Source organism: Mytilus edulis, chromosome 13 (genome assembly GCF_963676685.1).
Source record: "Mytilus edulis chromosome 13, xbMytEdul2.2, whole genome shotgun sequence".
Lineage (NCBI taxonomy): Eukaryota > Metazoa > Mollusca > Bivalvia > Mytilida > Mytilidae > Mytilus > Mytilus edulis.
In genome coordinates, this window is record NC_092356.1 from 12,222,356 (window position 1) to 12,244,495 (window position 22,140).

The following is a 22,140-nucleotide window of genomic DNA, read 5'->3' on the forward strand; positions in this document are numbered from 1 at the left end:
ATGAGATAATTTTACCTACCTGCCCTTTTTGTTTCGCACAGTGGCAAGCATATTGTTTGTCCTTACGAGTTCTTAATATTATGTCCTTCATTCATAAGAAGAAAACATGTTGACAAAGTGAATATACACTGCTTGGGTGTACTACAAACACAAGACAACAGATCTAGCAAAATCCCCACACTAAGCTGACCTATCTTTGCCATTTGTTTTTCTAAAATGCCACAGTATAACTTGACATATAAAAAAAATATTAGTTAAACTCTTTCAATTATCTTGGCCACAACATAATGCACTCAAAGCAGTCTAGTCATAATGAAACCAACTACAGTAAAATAATATTTTAGCACATTTCAAAGCAATCACTGAATAAACAAGTGTTCTAAACTAAATGGTTTAATGGGTTTTCTAATAGTTATATTATATCTGCATGACACACTTTCAAGAAGAAACACTAATAATCGTTTTAACAATTTATTGTACTGAAATACAAATTATACAGTAAACAACATTAACAAACAAGTATCTTCTACATCCACACATTATATATCATAGTCAGAATATCCCAGGTGTCCACAGACAATATGGCAGACACCTAATAATATATCCCAAATGTCCACAGTCAATATGGCAAACACCTAATAATATATCCCAGGTGCCAACAGCCAATATGGCAGACACCTAATAATATATCCCAGGTGTCCACAGCCAATATAGAAGACACCTAATAATATATCCCAGGTGTCGCGATTCAGTATGGCAGACACTTAACAATATATCACAGGTGTCCACAGCCAATATGGCAGACACCTTATAATATATCCCATAATGCTACAGTCAATATGACAGACATCAAACAAAGTAATAATCTACAATCACATTAAATATATATCACAGTTTGTATTTGGCTAAATAATACAGAAAGACAAGTTAAATAGTTTGTTATAACACCTATTGAAATAACCCATTTGTACACATTCAAAGAAGCAACAAATGGAAACAATGTTCAGATTAATTTATATATAGAATAAAAATAATAAAGCTATCTATTACATATAGGTGAAAATAAAGAATAATAAAAATATGGCTCTTAACAATAATTGAGCAAAGCAAAGCGAATCATATGCTGTTAAAAATAAGTCATGAATATATATCTCAACTACCTTGTTTTAAGCTAGAAGTTGTGTGCAAAATTCGACTATCTCTTACGCATCAATTTGAGGGTGTGATTTCATTTCTCTATTAAGAATTAATAAATGGAATAAATATTCAATTGCAGATCAATTTTTTATTATAGTAGGTAATCTTAACATTCCTATTTTTTACCTAATTATAAACCTATAACTAGTTTCTTTCTACTTTCTACACTATTGCTTATGTGTTAAAACATTATATTCTATCTAAAAAAAACATAGACTAGAAAATTTTAAAAGCTAAAAGAATGTTGAGGTGAATCAAACTACATTCTAAATACATATATATTGTGCTTATTTCTGTAAAAGGCATATTTTTTGTGAATTCCTTAGAATATTATTTTAACATAAAACGTGACTTTTGTATATAAAATATCTTCATTAGGTGATTTTCTTATTTCAAAACTTCATTAATCTATTCATATAATATATTATATATTATTTATAATTTTTTTTATGTATTTTCTGTTCATAAACATGTAATTAAATTTAAAAAAACCAAACATGTATTCTGCATGAATGTATCAGGTGTCTTTAGGACAAATGAAGCTCAAATTACAGAATTACATTATCATGTTTAAGGATTAGTGAAATCTGGGTTGAAATCTGTATTTTGCAAACATTTAAAAATCTTCTTATTATAATGAGCATGTCTATTAAGTGTTATGTCAATGTGACCATAACTTCATAATAAATAGTTATCAAAGGTACCAGGATATAATTAAGTATGTCAGACGCACGTCCACTGACAAAATTATTTATGCTACACTTTATCTACATTAAAATCTATTAGTTTACTGGCATAAAGAAGGAAGCTCTGACTGGAAAAAAATAATGCTTATTAACTATGGTAGGCTATGGATTGAAAATGGCCACCACAATAAATACAATTGTACATTAATGAACAAAAAATAGTGGTGGTACATTGAAGGGATACAGTTAAAAAATGATACTTTTATAAACATCTTAATAAACCTGTGAAACATCTCTAATGCTACAGAAACTATTCCACACTACTTGCTAATGTCAATACCACATCTCCGTATCAAATTGAGCTGATATAAGATAAAATGAGAAGCAAATGCAGACCTAATTGAGGTAACATTATTCATATGCTGAAAAAGCACCCAATGACATTTCATGGTTCAAAATATTGGTGTTATGATTTTTCAACTTTTTTTTATATTTTGAAACACCTAGGATTTATTCTAATCTATAAATTGACCACGTTTCCCGAACTTTCTGAATACTTTCAAGAAGTTGCATCTAAATACACTTCTTCACATACCCTCACCCCCCCCCCCCCCAAAAAAAAAAAACTAAAAAAAATCTAATTTTCAATGTAAGTACTTTAAAATACTACTTAAATTAATGCTATGAGATGCAACCCAATGAAGATAATACTTTTAGGCTGGGATAAAGTTTTAAATTGGAACTTAACAAATACCTGCAGTGTAAAAATGAAATTTTATAAATATTAACGAATCCACAGTATTTTCAAGACTTTTTTCCATTTCTGCTTCATACAAAATAAAGTACCACATAGTTTATTCCACTTCTTCTTTCTTCAATATATCACTCACAAAAAAGTTACATTTTACTAAAATGAAATGCAATAATTGGAATAAAAATTGACATGTAATATGCAAAAACATTTTCATTGAATGGAAATATTCAACACTGTCTAAATAAATAAACTGAACTTTAATGGAACTTTGGATTGATAATTGTACAACAAAAGCATTTATATCATTGATCTAAGAATGTTTATTCAAATTTGTCAAGTCTTCTAGAATTTTCTGATTTCTTTATGTCAATTTTTACTTCACAAAAGCAGACTATTCTGGACATTTATCAATTCTACATTTGACTTTAAAAAAGACTGCATAAAGTACAAATTAGTCTTGCAAATGTTCAATCATTACAAGGTCTTAAAAGTTGTTAATTGGCATTTTTAAGTCTTAGATTTTCTGACCAGTTGCAAATAACATATAAATTTTTGTAAGAAATCTTTTTTTACTTTTATTGCATTTACAAAAAAGATCCTGTGCGATTGTATGCCGACCCCAGGCTTCTTGACTGAGATGGGTTTTTCTCAGTCCAGTGGAGTGAGAATGGACTACATTGTAGGTAATAAGCTGTTAGAATGGACTAAGTAATAAAAAACTTAAATTATTGATATTGCCTAAGGGAAAATAACTATAAAATATAATCTATGATCTTTCAAACAAAAGGAAGTTTCTCTACTACATGTCATCTCATGGCTATCACCCTGCAATGTGATTGAGGCAGAGAAAGCCCTCTTGTTTTCAAAAACATAGATAATTTATTTTAACCAATGCCTGACTGACCTAAGAAATAACTTCTGAGATTACAAATTGTCATATAAATATCAGAACTACAAGACATTAAAATCGTATCAACTGCCTCTGTCAAAAAAGTCCTTATGTTTCCGATGTGGTATGACTTCTACGTGTGTCTCACCTGACTGTTTACTTTGTCTATGAGGTACAACCTCTATTTGGGAATCGTTGGACTGTTTACTTTGTCCCACAGATGTAAATTTCAAGCTCGGAGCATCATAATTTGTTGTAGTTTTATAAACGTTCGACAATCTTACATTCTGATTTCCTGAGCTTGATGTAGATTTAACTACAGAATTTGTATGTGAAATTGAAGGCAGATTTGAGGTGTTGTTTAGTTTAGTTAGAGTGGTATAGGCTGCCATTGTTTCTGCTCGGTCTCGCTCGTGTTGGACACTGGTGTGACCGGAGACAACACTAGACATTGAGAAGGTTGTTATTGGCACAGAACGAGGTGCATTGGAGGAGTTAGCGGTAGAGGACACCCCAGAAGACAATGGTACGGCAGATGCCACTTTTGCTGGACTTGATAGTCCCATGGTCACAGTGCTTGATTTAACGTTGTCAACTTTAGCTAGTAATGATGGAAATTCTGACCTTGGCGGCGCTATGTTTGATTTTTCAGAGGATGTATCTGCTGATTTTGTAGCGGTTTCATTTGAGCTTGCAATACTTGCATTCACAGCACTTTTATCATTCAAAGGAGACAAAACACTGACATTACGTTTATCCGACTTAACATTAGCTGCAGATCCAACAGTAGATGTATTGGTCCCAGTCGTAGTAGATGCAGTACTTGTAGTACCTACTTGAGCTAATATTGATTTAATTTGATCCAGATTTGGTGCTGTACTTACAGGTTGAATAACAGGTTTGGGTGCTTGAAGTGTCAAAACACCATCACTATTTAAAGTCCAAACACTCTTTGGCTCTTTACTCCCATCTGAGTCATTGACTTGATTCCCATTTTTAGCACCAATCGCCTCAGCAGACGACACATGAGTCATTTTTAATGGCACTGTTTCAGGCTCAGCCAGAGGCTGTTCAGAGGTCATCCCCTTCGAAGAATTTTCTACAGATTTTGATACAGCATTGCTTGAAGAGTCCTCCGATTTTTTACCACTTGTTGATGCTAGAGGTGTGCTACTAACAGATAATCTATGTCCAGACCGACTGGTTTCATTAGCATGACGATTAGTTTTAGATGTGGCAGTGGTAGCACTTGAAGCAGTGACTTTTAACCTTTCGTTTGTCACTGGGGAAACACTTCTTGTTGCCCGAGGGGGGATTGTGTTTGCTCTTGTTCCACAATACAAAACAGAAAAATTCTTCAATGTGTTAAGTGGCAGTAACGGTTGGTTTTTCTTTGTTTTCTCAAAACATTCTATTGCAAGATCTGAAATTAAAGAATAGCTACAAATAAATGACTAAAAATAATTTGTTTCAGCAAATTTAAATCTCATTAGGCATTTTTAAAAGAGACAATACCTTGTTCTTTTCTCCTTTTGAAGGTGGTAAGTTACAATTGTCAGCAATAACACTTTATCATTTATTTTTTTCCACACCATACCCATGATACTCTTCCAATCATTCCTTGAGTGATTTCCATCACATTGATTTTTGGCCCCTAATTCCTTAACAGTTAAAACCATAACCCCAAAAATCAATACAAACCTTCTTTTTGTGGTTATAAACCTTGTGTTTAAATTTAATCGATTTCTATTCACTTATACTAAAGTTATTATTGGGAAACGATTTGTCTTTGGATGACGCTGACGACAACGCAGACGACCACAATTTGCTACAGATATAGGGCTAAAATATTTGTTTAAAAACCAACCAGATTACTACAAATTAAAATCTTTTGTACATCTTTATATATGTGTGTAGTCAGTTTCTAAGCATTTTATTTTCTGAAAACACATTATTTCTAAAGTACAACAGCAAAATTAAGTCATTCACTCTAGTTACTTTTCGCTACTGTGATTCATTTATTTTCTTTGGTACCAATTTTCTTGGAAAAAGGAAATTTGACATTTCATGGGTACATAATTTCGTGTTCTTGCCAAAGTCTACATACAAGCAAATGCACAATGTGATTAACCTGCACCCTCAAAATCAAAGAAAATAGGTATTCAACAAGTATTAATGAAACCACACTATTTTGTTTTGGTCAAGAAAGAACTAAAAACAAGCCACCGTTTTTTGGGGTTAATAAAACTACCATTTACTACACTTTTGTTTAAGATAAAAGACGTATATTTGTTTTTTCACAATTCTTTTTATCTACTAGTCATCCCTCCCCCCTTTTTTTCTTATTTTGACACACTATACTTACACAAAGATTCCTCTACTACTCCCAGTACAACCTCCTTCTGGGCACCACATGTAACAGCTCAGGTCCCCCCTTTTTATCTTATTTTGACACACTTTACTTACACAAAGACTCCTCTACTACTCCCGGTACAACCTCCTTCTGGGCACCACATGTAACAGCTAAGGAGGGATTCACATTTATTTCAATTAACCAGACCTACAATAAATTAATTTACAATTTTATTCAATTTCAATTTTCAATGTTGGTATTTAAGCTCAAAAAGCATTTTAAACAAGAGAAGCATGACAAAAGATAGCTTCAGGTTGAAAGAACATTCATTAATTTCGAAATAAGTATCGTAAAGTTGACCTGTAAAAGTATAGAGAGCCATTGAAGCCAAACAGTGGTTTGAGTAGGCCCTTCATTTGATGGTCACAGCATGGTAAGGGTAAATAGAGGTTCCCGACGTCTAAATAGTATACAGGTTATGAAATGCAAGATGATAAAAGCCTTTACTCTTCTTGTTTTTTTGATAAATGAAATTTAAGAGAGGTTTTGATTGCTCACATTCTTTATTAAATATCTCTGTTCTAAAGTCAGAAACCTAAAATTCAGTAGTTGTTTTTGTTTGCCGACTGCCATATTTTTTTTCTGTTTATAGTTTTAGCCATTCTTTTTCTTAATTGAATTGTTTCATATTCAATTATGCCAGGTTTTTTACAGCTTACAATATGGTATGGCTTTTGTTCAATACTGAAAGCTGCATAGTGAGTGACCTATAGCTAATTACATATTTTCTTTTTACATGTATCCCTTGTTTGGTCAATTATTGTACACCAAAATAGTTTTTAGTCTAGCTCTTTTTAACCCACTTCACAGCTATAGATATGTTTCAAGAATCTTCAAAATTTTATGATGTAAATATATAAGGGAAAGGTCCAATTGTTGCATATTCACAACAATTTTTTCCTAATAGTACGGGAAAGTCACACAAAATAAATCCCATGTAAAAATTTAATAATTTAGTGTGTTTATACTTTCTTGTATGCACTTTCTCATACCCCATATATCTGTGTCCACCATAAAACACAGGCAAAACAGATAAAAATATCCTATTTCTGGAATTCTAACTATAGTAACTTAAATGGTATTTGTTTCATTGGCAACTTTTAAAATTTTATTCTTGATCAAAGCCTTTTAATTTTCTAGTTTAATTTGTTTCACTGTGCTATATTGGAATATTACTGGTACTATTGCTTTTTTTTTTGCAAAACCTTTTGGAATTTATGGTTCTGATAAACTCATCATAGATACCAGGATTAAAATTTTATATATACGTCTTTCGTCTACAAAAGACTCATCAGTGACGCTTGAATCAAAAAATGTCAAAAAGGCCAAATAAAGTATGAAGTTGAAGAGCATTGAGGACCGAAAATTTCTAAAAGTTTTGCCAAATACAGCTAATTGCATTTTAAGGATGTACTTGGGTCAGTTTTAGAATTTTGTCAGATACACAGAGTCCTTAGTTTTTTTCCCTACAATACAGGGTAAACTATATTGCCCCATAACACACATTTTTGTTTTCATATAAGACACCAATTAATTGATCATAAAAAAGGTGAGTTGCTAATATTCAAGCAGATTCTAGTTTTCTTTTCTTTCAATTTGAGACCCGAATATTACCATTGCAAATATAAGGTAAAAGTCTGAGTCAGCATTTTCCCACCATTTATAAAAATAAAAAAATTTCCATAACCTATCAATTTTTTTAGCTTTTTTTGTTCCTTTACTAATGCTATTCTTATTTATTGTATTTATTTTCAATTCTGATTCTAGATTCTAGATTTTTTTAATTTCACCTAAGAGCATCTTTTACTTCATACTTTATTTGGACTTTTTTTTTAAACATTTTTAAAATTAAACTTTACTGATAAAAAGAAAAAAGATAACTTTGGTATCTATGATGAATTTACATATAGTTTCTCTTTCATACCTTGAGGTCGGCATCCACCATAAAATCCAGGCCAAACAGGTCAAAGTATCCAATTCTCTGGTTTAATTTATGTTTCACACTGTTAAAACAATGAATCATTATCTTCTGCATTTGTTTCTGAAAAAAATATCCCAAATAAATTATAAAAAGGTTGAATGACTCTGTTTATTGGAGGTGGCCCTAAATAAGACAGATCTACTAAAAGCAAGACAAGATGGCTTCTTTGTGAGAAGTTTAGATAGCTATCAAACCAGGTTTAATAAACCATTTTTCTACACCAGGAAATGTCTATACCAAGTCAGGAACAATTAGTTTGATGTGTTTCAGCTTTTATATTTGCCATTTGGTAAGGAACTTTCTGATTTGAATTTTCCTTGAAATTTGTAATTTTTGTTATTTTATGTACATACATGATCAGGACTAAATAACATATTAATTAATATGCAAAGTCAAGATTTTGAATGAGCACGCCCACAAGGTAACAGTTGACATTAGGACAATCCTATTTGTTCTTATTCTGGGCCAATCAGTCTGTAAACTTCATTTCTTCTTCCGCATGTTTCCTTTCACAATCTCTAATGTATTTAAACAAGAACATGTGTCCATATGACACTCTGAAACACTCTTATGTTCACTGACACGCAAGGATTATAAAAAGATATTACGGTAATGGCACAACAAGCCTTTTCATTTTAGTAATATTTAAATTCCCAACATTTTTTTTTTTTTTAAATTTTCACTCAGTCATGCAATAGGGTAACAGAATTAACATGCTTCAGCACTATATGAAGCTTTTTTTTTAATTTTTTTATTGTGGAGCAGGTATTGCCAAATCTTCAGGAGCATCTTTGTTGTCTTTTCATGTTGTCTTTTTTCAGCTTGTTTGTCTTTCAGTTCTTAATTTTGCCCTTTGTAACTTCATCCTTTTTATTGTAAATAATTATAAAAAGATGATTAACCAACCGTTAGGATATTTTTAACCCAGTCTGGTTCCACACCAGATTTTGCAGCTATTTTCTCGTTGAAATAATCATTGAACTTTTCCATTGACCAGACTGTATCTTCTTTGATATCCTTAAAGTTTGGATCCTTCTTCTGAACAAACTGTAAAAAAAAATATAGAATAAACTGTATGTAATCTTCCTTTGAAAGGTGAGGGATCTGGGATGAATACTGTAGGAGTTGATTACTGAATACTTGTACACTCTTCTATAAATTTTGCTGAATAATGATTCCATAAGTTCTCAAGTTTAGAAAAAGGTGAAAAAATTCCTAAAACAATTCTTTAGGACACACCAATTTGACTTTTAATTCTTCAGACAAAACCTCCAAAAATTATTGGGCGAGGGGAATTTTTTATTGAAAATACTATTTATTTCTTGAAAATGAGTTTTGTTGAGGCGGTTGCTCTACAAGTGGAGCAAGCAGTATGATTTTTTTTTAAATTGTGTGATTTAGAACTTTATGTACATGTTAAAACTGGGTTACTTCAAATAAAAAGGATGAAAAACATGCTCTTATGCATATAATTTGATGTACATTTGTGTATTTGTGCCTGTAGTACAGTCTGTACGTTTGCCTGTGAAACCTGCAATGTATTTCAAACTGGAAGTGGTAGCACCAATAATACATCCCTAATTATTATTATCAGGCAAATCCCAATACCACCACTTTAGTTTCGAATGTTGGAATCCTTAAATTTTCCCTTGCAAAAGAGTTCTGTTTGCATGTTAATAAGACTAACAAGGAGATATGGGGTTTCATCAAAATAAGATAAATCTGTCATTTTTTTTTTTTAAATTAATGTGAATTTAATATTAATTTCATCAAAGATAGACAGCTCTATCTATGTCTGTTGTATTTTGAGATTTCTCTCACGTACAACAACTGTTTGGCCAGAAAAGCTGGGGCTGTTGGACAACAGAACTCCATCTTGTCTGGCAAAACAGCTGTTGAACGTGAGTGTTATCTCGGACTATGTCTGTTGAAACAATGGTTGGGGATGACAATGGTTATGGTAATGATGTGATTGTGGTCATTTTACGAAAGATTATTTTATTTTTTGTCTCCTAACACAAGTCTCCAGATGTAAAATAAAATGCATTTCAAATAACTGTGTGTTTAATAACTACTTGTCCTCAGCAATGACCCGACATAACTTCATGCTGGCATCCTGATTTTTGACCTTTTATTTACAAATTGATTCATCACACATGCTTTTGAATCTATTGGAGCAATATATGCACAAGAAAAACGTCTAAGAGAAAACAAATGTCAACGATAAACTGATTTTGGAGCAGCATATGGCCCAAAATTTGCGTAAGCGGTTATCATTCTATTTATTGAAAAGTCAATTTTGCCAAAACAGAAGCAGAAAAATCCAAAGAACTATTAATCAAATTGATGTGGCCTTAATAGCAGGTATACAACTGCAACATATTTCTGCAATCAACCAGTGAAGTTTTAGGGTTCTAGGTTGAAAACTGTAGGAGGTGACAACATAAGTTATGTTCTACCCACCTTTCTGGTAAACATCGATAACCATACTATTAAGCCACAGATGAAGTCAAATATACTGGTGGTACATGCCACACTATATTAAGTTAATCAAAACTTAAAACCTGCAGAGAAAGGCAGGGTAGATAACTAAAATTGAGAATGGAAATGGGGAATGTGTCAAAGAGACAACAACCAGACCATAGAACAGACAACAGCCAAAGGCCAACAATGGGTCTTCAATGCAGCGAGAAACTCCCCCACCCGGAGGTGTTCTTCATCTGGCCCCATAACAAATATGTTACTAGTAAACTCCAAATTATACACATGAAACTAAAATTAAAAATCATACAAGACTAACAAAGGCCAGAGGCTCATGACTTAATATTGGGACAGTAGCCAAAATGCTGCAGCGTTAAACTTGTTTCTGAGATCTCAACCCTCCCCCTATACTTTTATCTCTATAGCCAATGTAGATAAAACTATATATTATAACAGAGATAGTTACCTGATTTGTGAGATGAATGCTCAGATTTGAGTCATCATTGTCGTATTTGGCACAACAAAGTCGCACATATCCTTTGTGGTACAAGACTAAGAATGGTACTGTGGATGCAATCAACATATAGGCTCTGACATCAAACTTCCTAGCAGCTAGTAACAATGGGTTCATAATGTACCTGGAAGAGAGAAGAATTAATCATTGATTGCTGAATGTCCAGTGACAAATATGTCATGTATGTTCAGCAGAATGTCCAGTGACAAATATGTCCTGAATGTTCAGTGGATAAACCCTTATCCCCTAATGTCTACCGAATTAAGACTTGTTACTGGTTTCGTACAAACATGAACAACACAACAGGTGCCACATGTGGAGCAGGATCTGCTTACCCTTCCAGAGCACCTTTGATCACCCCTAGTTTTTAGTTGGGTTCGTGTTGCTCAGTCTTTAGTTTTATATCTTGTGCTTTGTGTAATATTGATAGTCTCTTACTTTTTTAGTCAAGTTTATTTTCTACTTATGAGCTTGAATGTCCCTTCCGTATCTTTCACCTCCTTTTACAACAAGAATATAAGTCCATATGACATCATGATTGCAGCATCCCTTCCCTGTCCATCAAAGAAGTTAAGCAAACACATCATCTGTTTTAAATTAGTCAAACTTTTATATTTCACTTTTTTAGTTATGATTTATTCATTCTCGAGAAAACTTTTTTTTACTATATTCTTTAATTCTTGTCTAATAGATATAGGAAGATGTGTTACGAGTGCCTATGAGACAACTCTCCATCAAATAACAATCCATAAAAGTAAACCATTTAAGGTCAAGGTACGACCTTAAACATGGAGCCTTGGCTCACACTCAACAGCAGGCTATACCGGGCCTCAAAAATTACAAGTGTAAAACCATTCAAAACGGGAAAAACTGTTTGTTATCTGAAACCACCCAAATTACAACTTGGTCTGCCTTTTGTGGATATAAACACTGTGTGTAAGTTTCAAAACATTTGGTTGAGGCAGACTAAAGGTGGATAATGGAAACCAATTTCCAAGGCATACAGATGTACAAGGGTAAATCTAAATGCTGGCCTCGATATGACAAGGACATGAAAATATCAAGATTTCATTGGAGTTATTACATACCTGCCAACTGTCACAATTTGCGGGGTATATCTTCCCCCATGGAGGCTCCCAAATGGAAATTGAAAAAGCAATTTTGTTCACAATTTTAAACAAAACAACTGATTTTACAAAAGCTTAAGGATTGTGAAAGTATAAAGATGCCAAAATACATCATTACAATACATTTGAAGGCCCCTTCAAGGTTTTGTAGGACTATGGGAGTCATGGAGCACGTAAAACCCCCATGGATGGTTATAGGCAGGTATAGGAGTATAATATTTTATGAGTTATGTACCTTTGAACAATCCTACTCATGAGAGGTTTAGTAGAGCGTGACAATTGTTCCTTTTTCTGCTCCCTTTCTTCCAATGTTTTATTGATTTCATCACGAGATCGGATAATGAAGATTCCCTTCCCTTGGTTCAAACCTGTAGGCTTACAGATCCACATTTCTCCATCTGAAAAAATTATAAATAATAATACTGAAAATTCAGAAATTATTGTGTGCATTTATTATTGCAATTTTGTCAATTAAGACTAAAATGCGATTTATTTTTTTGTGATATTGAAAAAAAATCCTTACAAGTCATATAAAAAATTTCAAAATGCGAGTTTAAATTATTGCGATATTTACCCTGTCGCATTTTTCGCAATAACAAAAATATCGCAATAATTTCTGAATTGACATCAGTTATTAATTTTTGCTGTAATTACAAACTTTTGGATGCTAGATTGCATATTTCCTCAAGCTTTTATGTCTGAAAGTCACAAAAACATGGTATTTTGACAATCCACAATATCTTAAATTTAAAGCCTAACACTGTACTTTAATGAAGCGATTTTCAACCAAGAAGTAAGACTTTTGAAATATTCTATTTACTGTAAGAACCAAATTAATACAATGATCAATAAAATTGTAATTTTATGATAAAGTTTAAAATGCAAGGCCATATTTGGCCTAAAATTCATTTCCTTTTATAAAAGACAAAAAAAATTATAATATAACTGGGTCTAATTTAAGGTTTTTTTGGGTACTCAGGCAAGCCAGACAAGTGGACTGAAAAATCTACTGGTCCGGCTCCACATCAACTGGTCCTTCAAAAATAATATTGATTTGACAAACACTAATATAAATGATAGATGTTATCTTTAATTCCTCTGGTGCTTTCCTCTCTTTTATTCTGGTAGATGTTTTGTGCTGTTCTGATTACTCATGGACAAGTACATAAACTAACTTAAAATTTGAAGATCCCATTACAAATTACATTTCTTTCAGATCTGTCACTGCAAATTTTTCACATATAATTACAATTCATCACAATTTGCGATCGACTATATAATTTAACTGTTCACGACATTTTCCCCAGATTTTTTTTTATATTTACGTTCCTTTTGTCAATTTCATAAACTTTATTCTGATCTTCCTTTTGAATGTCTTTTTTTTTTTTTTTTTTTTTTTTTTGCGGTTTAACTCCTTCTAAAAATCCCCTCAAGTCATATACATTAGATTCTGGATCCACTCAAGGTCATTAAATGTGCGCAATAAACTGCCAATCAACTATATAAAAAAAATTACCTTGATAAACTTCCAGAAATATATCTTTATTATTTTTTTCATCAAGTCTGTAAGTCTCTGGGAAGAAATCATTAAATTTCAATCTGGGTGGTCTCCCCTTAGTTGACAAGGTAACACGTTCATATTCCTGTAAACTGTTCAGTAGACCTAGCTTGTTGGTCAACAGCTGACCATTAGGGATATGGTTGACTAACTGGTCACCTGAAAATAAAATATGAAAAATATCTCCATGATGTCGTCTTGTTTTTTTTGTAAGGTGAAATAAAAAGAATGTTTATATAATACATTTTCATTACAAATATTATTTTGGAGCGATGATATGGAAAATAATGATAAAATAGGTTATAAAAGATTAAAGAAAACATTAGAAATGATTATCCTGTATACTGCTCTGTAAACAAACATTTTTTTTGTGTATTATTATAACTTTTATTAGAATCTACTTAGTAATTATTCTTTTTTCAATATTTTTAAATTTGTTAATGTCATATTATATATAATGGAAGCTTTGTTTTGTGAAATTTTCAACTGAAAAGTTGCTTGAATAAATAAATCACTTGCTAAAATCTTCTTTTATATAAATATATATACTAACAAAATTATAAAATAAATTTATAAACAACACTAAATGTTAGAAAACACATGAAAATAGATCACCCTGAAATATGCTAGCAAGGGCAATACAAAACTAGAGGCTCTAAAGACCCTGTGTCTATGTGAATATTCAACAAAAGAAGCAGATGGATTCATGACAAAATTGTGTTTTTGTGATGGTGATGTGTTTGTACATCTTACTTTACTAAACAGTCTTGCTGCTTACAATTATCTCTATCTATAATGAACTTGCCCCAGTAGTTTCATTGGAAAATGTTAATAAAAATTTTTAGCCAAATTTCAGGGCAGATAGACCTTGACCTGATAAACAATTTTACCCCTTGTCAGATTTGCTCTAAATGCTTTGGTTTTTGAGTTATAAGCCAAAAACTGCATTTTATCCCCTATGTTCTATTTTTAGCCGTGGCGGCCATCTTGATTTGATGGCCGGGTCACCGGACACATTTTTAAAACTAAATACCCCAAAGATCATTTTGGCCAAGTTTGGTTAAATTTGGCCAAGAAGTTTCAGAGGAGAAGATTTTTGTAAAAGATAACTTAGATTTACGAAAAATGGTTAAAAATTGACTATAAAGGGAAATAACTCCTAAAGGGGTCAACTGACCACTTCGGTCACGCTGACTTATTTGTAAATCTTACTTTGCTGAACATTATTGCTGTTTACAGTTTATCTCTATCTATAATAATATTCAAGATAATAACCAAAAACAGCAAAATTTCCTTAAAATAACCAATTCAGGGGCAGCAACCCAACATTGTCAGATTCATCTGAAAATTTCAGGGCAGACAGATCTTGTCCTGATAAACAATTTTACCCCTGTCACATTTGCCCTAAATGCTTTGGTTTTTGAGTTATAAGCCAAAAACTACATTTTACCCCTATGTTCTATTTTTAGCCATGGTGGCCATCTTGGTTGGTTGGCAGAGTCACCGGACACATTTTTAAAACTACATACCCCAATGATGATTGTGGCCAAGTTTGGTTTAATTTGGCCCAGTATTTTCAGAGAAGATTTTTGTAAAAGTTAACGACGACGGACGCAAAGTGATGGCCCAGGTGAGCTAAAGAGGACACAAGTGTTTGCAATACTAAGTTGACTTGCAGTCATCACAATTATAAGTCACAAGTTTCCCGGTACTATTGACTTCTCAATATATAAATAAGGACTTATTACGCAGCGAAACTGTTGTTGAATAATATCTTTATAACTTAAGGAGTGATATCTACTGCATAATACTTTTTATAGGGATTTTAAGACCTTTTATAATGGTTGTAAAACTTTATACAATGACAGCAGCAATAAAATAAAGGTTGGCAAGAATGAAGTGGATTATGATGTCTATATGTTTACTGTTTGTTTTTCATTAAAATTTATGCAAAATGCTTCTCAATTTCCTCATTTTGGACTTAATTTTAATTCAAACTCCTATAGTCTAATATTTCCACTAAATTGGCTTCATACTTAAGTTACTGTTAACTAAATAAGCAATTTTTGTTCATTTTTTTCATGTTACTGAATAGACACTGTAAGGGAGAATATTTGATTTTTTCTTTTGAAAATTTGGTTAAGGAAACTGTATCCCTGTTTGCATGAGGAGATACTTCATTGGTTAACACTTTCAGTATGTATTCTAATCTAAACATTTACTTGTATTGAATTTGAAATTATTCACATGGAGTGTTTGCATGCATAAATAATTACAACAAACAGCAAAACTGCATTTAAATCCTTTTAACAGAAATATTGGTGTCAATACTAAATTCAAACATTTAACAGTATTAAATTTGAATTTTGAAGTTTTTACATGAATAATTAATTATAACAAACAGAAAAATGCATTTGTAACTAACTCTTCATACAGAAAAGTGGCTGAATGGTAAATACAAACATTAACAGGCATTGAATTAGAAATTTGTAGATGATATGTGCTTACATGAATAAATAATTAAAACAATTTTCAATTCTTTTTACAGAACACTCCGAGTGGTTGAATTGTAAATAGATAAATATCCATTGATCAATGTTTCGACACAATTTTAATATTTAAACAGTTATACAAAAGTATCGTATTTTGTTACTAACAGAATCAATAAAATTTATCGTGTTAACTCGAAACGTAAACTTCCTACTAAAATATGTCCAGAAAAGAGACGTTCCGAACTTCAACAAAACTTAGGAATATTAATGTGTATAATAAATCTCCAAAGGTCAACCAACTTGGAAAGAGTTCAAACATATGAACTCTAAACTAAATATAATCAATTTTAAAAGTGAAATAAATATTGATCAAGCCTGAATTTAGGTTTAAATTTGTCAAAGGTCTTGTAAAAATAAATTCCGTTGATGAAAACGTCCACTGTTATTTGATATTTGTATCATATTGTGACGATATTTCTGATTACTACTTTAATCATCTAACTGTCTGACAATTGGCTATTGTAAATATTTTAAAATTAGTCGAAACCATGACTTGAATACATTCCAACAAATATGAGGGTCTGAATGAGGAGAGAGGGGGGTCCTTCATTTCTGTATCTTTTATATTTTTTTAACATTATTCTTTGTATTTCACTCATTACTCTGAGGGCCCCCTTCATTTCTGTATCTTTTATATTTTTTACCATTTTTCTCTATTCTTTGTATTTCATCTCATTACTCTGAGGAGGGGCCTTCATTTCTGTATCTTTTATATTTTTTACCATTTTTCTATATTCTTTGTATTTCATTTCATTAATCTAAAGGGGTGGGCCTTCATTTCTGTACCTTTTATATTTCTAACGTTATTCTCTATTGTTTGTATTTCATCTGATTACTGTCTATTCCTCATTTTTTGGGATCATTTTTAACTTTTCTTTATATTTGCATGTTTACTTAATTTTATTCTTTTTTCTGTAAACCCCCATCCATTTTTAACTTTTCTTTATATTTGTTTACTTTTATTCTCTTTTCTGTAAACCCCCATCCATTATTCTCTAGTCTTTATATTTTAGCCCAATATTCTCTAATCTTTATATTTTTCTCTAATATATAAACCCCATCCACAACCTCAAATACGATATATATTGTGTGACTCTTATATTATTTATTGTTGTAATTCTGTTAATTTGTATAATACCATTACTATAATATGTTACACCATGGTCCTTGTTTGACAAAATATGATTTCATCAACAACAAAATTTGTGTATGAATTTACCCAATATTCATTTGGAGATATTTCTATTTAGCATAACAAGTTTTACATTTATTCCAAACTGAGGCTCTATAATTCCATAAAAAATTCCAGTAGCAAAATTAATAGTCTGCTTTGATTAAAGTCTGTGTTAACCAGATGCTTTAATTTCACATGTTCTGTTGACAGATTAAGAATTATTTCCCTTTCAAATCTTTATATATGCACACTCATCATTTTTTTTTCTTTTATGAAAACATCTAAAACAACCTTTTCATCTATGATGAGTTTATACAAAGATACCAGGCTTATAATTTTGAACTCATACATGTGTTTCGTCTACAAGACTCATCAGTGAAACTGAAAATAAATAAATAAATGGAGAATATTTGCCTAGGACGCAGATGATGCATGCATATAAGGATATAAAGAAAAATAACTATGTCCCCCAATTTTAAACTAGATCTGTGTTTTATAATGTAAGAAGCATTGTTCAGAAAGTTTCATTAAATTTGGTGAAGGTAAACTAAAGTTACAGAATGGAAACTTATTTTGGGACAACCAGATGGATAAGGGTAAAACTGTGGCACGGGATAAAATTTGTTAGGCCAAATATAGTACAAAGTTAAAGGTGCTAGTTAATTGAAATTTATGAATATATAAACATAAAGCAATCTTCAAAATATGTACACTTTGTATATAAAAATTAGTATATGAATTAGTTTATGGAGATCTCTAGATTTTGGTCTGCATTAAATACTTGAAAATATTAGTACCGTTATATAATTAATTAATGTTAGGCATATCATTCTATTTTGGTAAAAAGTATTTTATATATCATTACCCATTTTAAATTTTATGTTTATTCAAAAAAACAAAATATTTTGTTCATGGAACTCTTTCCTTTCTTAGCAGTAAAAAAAACTACAACTAATCTGACTCTCAGCTATTTGTAATTAGATACTAAAGTTTAGAAATCAGAGTCACAATTGGTCTAAGGGGAAAAAAGTTAAAAATAATAATAAGAGAAGTCTCAGGAAGTATATATAACCAGAAAAGTCACAATTTGTTCAGGAGTGGAAAAAAATCTACAATTATTGACATTAAACAACAAATTTCATCAAGAGAAACAATGAACAACAGTTCTATCAGGCAACTATAGTTTACTACTTTAAGAGATAATCTAAACATTTCTACTATAATAGGAGATAATCGTAACATTTCTATCTATTCAAATTGCACACTACTATAATTTTACAGACTTTTCTTCTAAGGATATGCCAGTTACGTATTATAATTCTGAACACATAGACAGGTTCCTTGTCAAATTATTAATTTCCAGTAATGTAGATTTTATATACCCATTTATTTGTGGAATATTAATTTTCTTGCAATTGCTGGGTAAATAAAAAGTGTGAGGTACACATTTTCAATAGGTTTGTAGGTTGCATTTCTATATATAAAGATGATGCAATTTCTCATAAGAACTTCTTTTACAGCTTAAGGAGGTAGACCTAGGTTAAGGAAATAACTCTTAAAATCATCAGTACGTTTGTGTCAACCATTTTCAAAAGCATATTCTAAGCTTCTAGGTTACATAGATTATTTTTAATCTGTTTCAGGTAAATGCTTAAAAAACATTGATGAACTTGGCTTTTACAAACGCTTAACTGATTTAAAGAGTTATCTCCCTGAACCAAGATCTACCCCCTTAAACTGTATCACTTTTACTATGAAGTTTCTTAAAAAATAATATTCGAGAATTTTGAAAGCCCATAATGAACTACATTTTTTTTCAATGGTCAAAAGATAGTGCTGTCGACAATGAAGATGGAAGTTTTAAATGCTGATAACATTCCCAAGTATTGTCTCTATGAGATAAAACATAAAATAATATCTGGGAACCAGTATGTAAACAAAACAAAACTATCTATGAATATTACATATCTCCCCAAAAGAGGTGTGGTTTGTCAAATAGCTGTAGTTACATAGTGAAAACTGTATGCAAACTTTGACAAAACCATGATTAAAATATTCACCAAAAATACCATTTTTCCTCAATCTGCTAAAATTGGTACCCTCGAAAATATATGAATCCTCAGAACCTTTCAAGGACTACTATGTACTCTTACTTAGTAAAAACATGAAGAGCAAATACGGGTAACTAAATTATTACACCAAACATGTAATACAACACACAATTTAACTAATGAATACTATTTACTCTGCAAATATTGTAATAGATATATTATAGTTTTGGCAATTTATTTTTTCAAGTTTGTAAAACTGCCAAAAGTCGAACTTTTCACAAGCAAGAGGTGTGACCGCTGATAATGTTTTGCACATAATTCAATTTTAACACTGAGCTATAAATATCAGAAAGATAATACAATATTTGTTTACAGACAGGTTTTTAACTAACAAATCTTTTCATAGGAACTTTAAATGAAAAGTTGTATTATTAAATCTACTGTAGATTTTACATGCTGATATTAAAACTTTTGAAAATGTAAAATATTTATTTAAATCTTTTATTTCTTGCTTAGTTATAAAATTTCAGCTTAATCAATTTACCATTAAATGATAAAAATTATGATCAAGGAAAACTAATAGATTCCTTATTCATTAATCACATATATAGCCGTATTTTTACAGAATTATTTTTTACAATTTTTTGTCAACTTAAGATTTTTCTTTGAATATATGGATAAAACTGCAAAGAAAAAAAAAGACCATACAATGAGAGGTCATTTGTAAATCAAAAGTCCAATAAATAAATGGAAAATGAGTCTGTCGAACTCACATATGATACCCCAAATTCCATATAAAGTTACAAAACTCATGAACAGGGAAATGAATGCCACCTTAATTTGAACTTGATCTGTGTTTTGTAGTAATTATCATTGTGCATAAGTTTCACAACATTTAGTTGAGGAAAACCAAATTTGGAGAACAGATACCAATTTTGGGACGTAGGGACATCTGACAATGGTAACACTAAATTCCCCCTACGGTGACAGTGGGACATAAAAACAGACAACAAGAATAAAAAAATGACTGGCAGACAAATAACATTAACAAATCATTACAAGCTATTCACCATACTGGTAACTCTTAAGTCTCAAATATATGACCTATAAAAATTTCACTGTATCATTCCAAACGTTTGAGAATGAAATCTATTTTTACACCTGATGCAAGTTTTGTCTGCAAAAGACTAATCAGTGACACTGGAATCAAAAACGTTAAAAAGCAAGTAAAGTTCTCTGATGAAAAGCACAGAGGACTCAAAATTTTGAAGATTTTGAAAATACAGCTTTGGCAAACTAAACCTAGGCTAGAAAATTATTAGAATTTTAAGAATTTCAAATTTTTGTGAACATCCAATTGATCACAATGACCATATCAACAATATATACAGTTGTATAAAAAACATAAAAGGTAAAAGACTAGCTATGTTTAGACAGACTTTTCACTCCTTACAACTGATTTTTCAATGTATCATGATGTGTAAACACACTAAACCTCTTAATAAAACATTACAATGTCCTAATTCATCCCTCTTTTAATCCATAAAGATTATTAGATCAAAATAATTTAACACTACTAAATCCCCCCTAATCCATCTTTTCTCTATAATTCAAAATCAAGATTGGTTCCAAATTTCAGTATGATATTTCTACACTATAGTCATACAGTATTCTATTAATCTAAATTAACCCTATGTCTACTTATGTACCAAGTTTTAAAATACCATGGAAATTTGTTAATCCAAAATTAAGGCCAATGAGTGTGGTTAAACTTCTGCAATATTGGTTAGAATGGACAAGAAACTATCATCAGAAACTATCAGTGTGTAAATTTCTTGCAGCTGTGTCTGTATGTCTGTCTGTCGCTTCTAAAATGTTATTAATTACTAATTTTTCAACATTTTTTTTTCTCACAAACAGGCTTTGAAATTTTACTAAAATGCATGCTCTCAAATTCTCGTATATGAACTTGAAATTTTTGTAAATGGCAGTGAAATAAAAACTTTGATATGATCTGGATAATTTTACCCCCAAAATAAAGAAATGAAAAAAGTATTAGATTCCCAAAGCGATTATACAACAATTTACAAGTTTACACTCATTTTGGAAGCAAACTTTAAAAACAATAGAGGCTTAAGCAATTTTGTAACATGTTTTATATCAAAAGATTTCTTTCCGTAAAAATGATTTGCAGGGGCGGATCCAGCTATTTTATAAGGAGAGGGGGGGGGGGAGGGGTGCCAACCCCGGACAAAGGTGGGGTTCCAACTATATGTCCCAATTCAAAATGCATTGATCGTCCAAAAAAAGTGGGGGTTCCAACCCCCAGAACCCTCCTGGATCTGTCACTGTTTTGTGTCAAAAAGTAATTTTAAGCCGAAAAAGTTATATACAACATTTTGGAAGCCCAGCGACGAGTCAAGTATCTTTTAGAAAAATAATTCAACCTTATTGTATACCTATATTCAGAGAATATACATTTAAGGATTTAAACAGTTGAAGCATATTATATTTTATGTAGATAATCCCCCCCAAAAAAATCAAGAAAGTCTGTTGTTATATAAAGTAGAAAATGAACTTTCAATGGAGGTTTAAACTGTATTCTATGCATGCTCATGGCTAGAGCAAGATGATAAAAACCAAAAAAAAACATAACAAACATTTTATGCAAACTTCTAGGCTACACTATCACTACAAACAAAAATACTACAAACAAAATACCAAATTAAGGTGCTATTTGCAAACCAGACAGGTTGAAATTTA

At 31.3% G+C, this 22,140-nt stretch overlaps 1 protein-coding gene across 1 annotated transcript in view; it reads right to left on the minus strand.

Annotated features, from left to right (window-relative positions):
- Positions 1–458: 458 nt before the first annotated feature.
- LOC139500957 (uncharacterized) overlaps positions 459–22,140 on the minus strand; it is a gene marked incomplete in the record, with an annotated part of 126,621 nt that continues 104,939 nt past the window's right edge. The window contains 7 exon segments of the mRNA XM_071289887.1: positions 459–4,949; positions 5,993–6,086; positions 7,864–7,980; positions 8,827–8,967; positions 10,868–11,039; positions 12,278–12,440; positions 13,559–13,759. Coding sequence (XP_071145988.1) covers positions 3,610–4,949; positions 5,993–6,086; positions 7,864–7,980; positions 8,827–8,967; positions 10,868–11,039; positions 12,278–12,440; positions 13,559–13,759 — 2,228 coding nt within the window.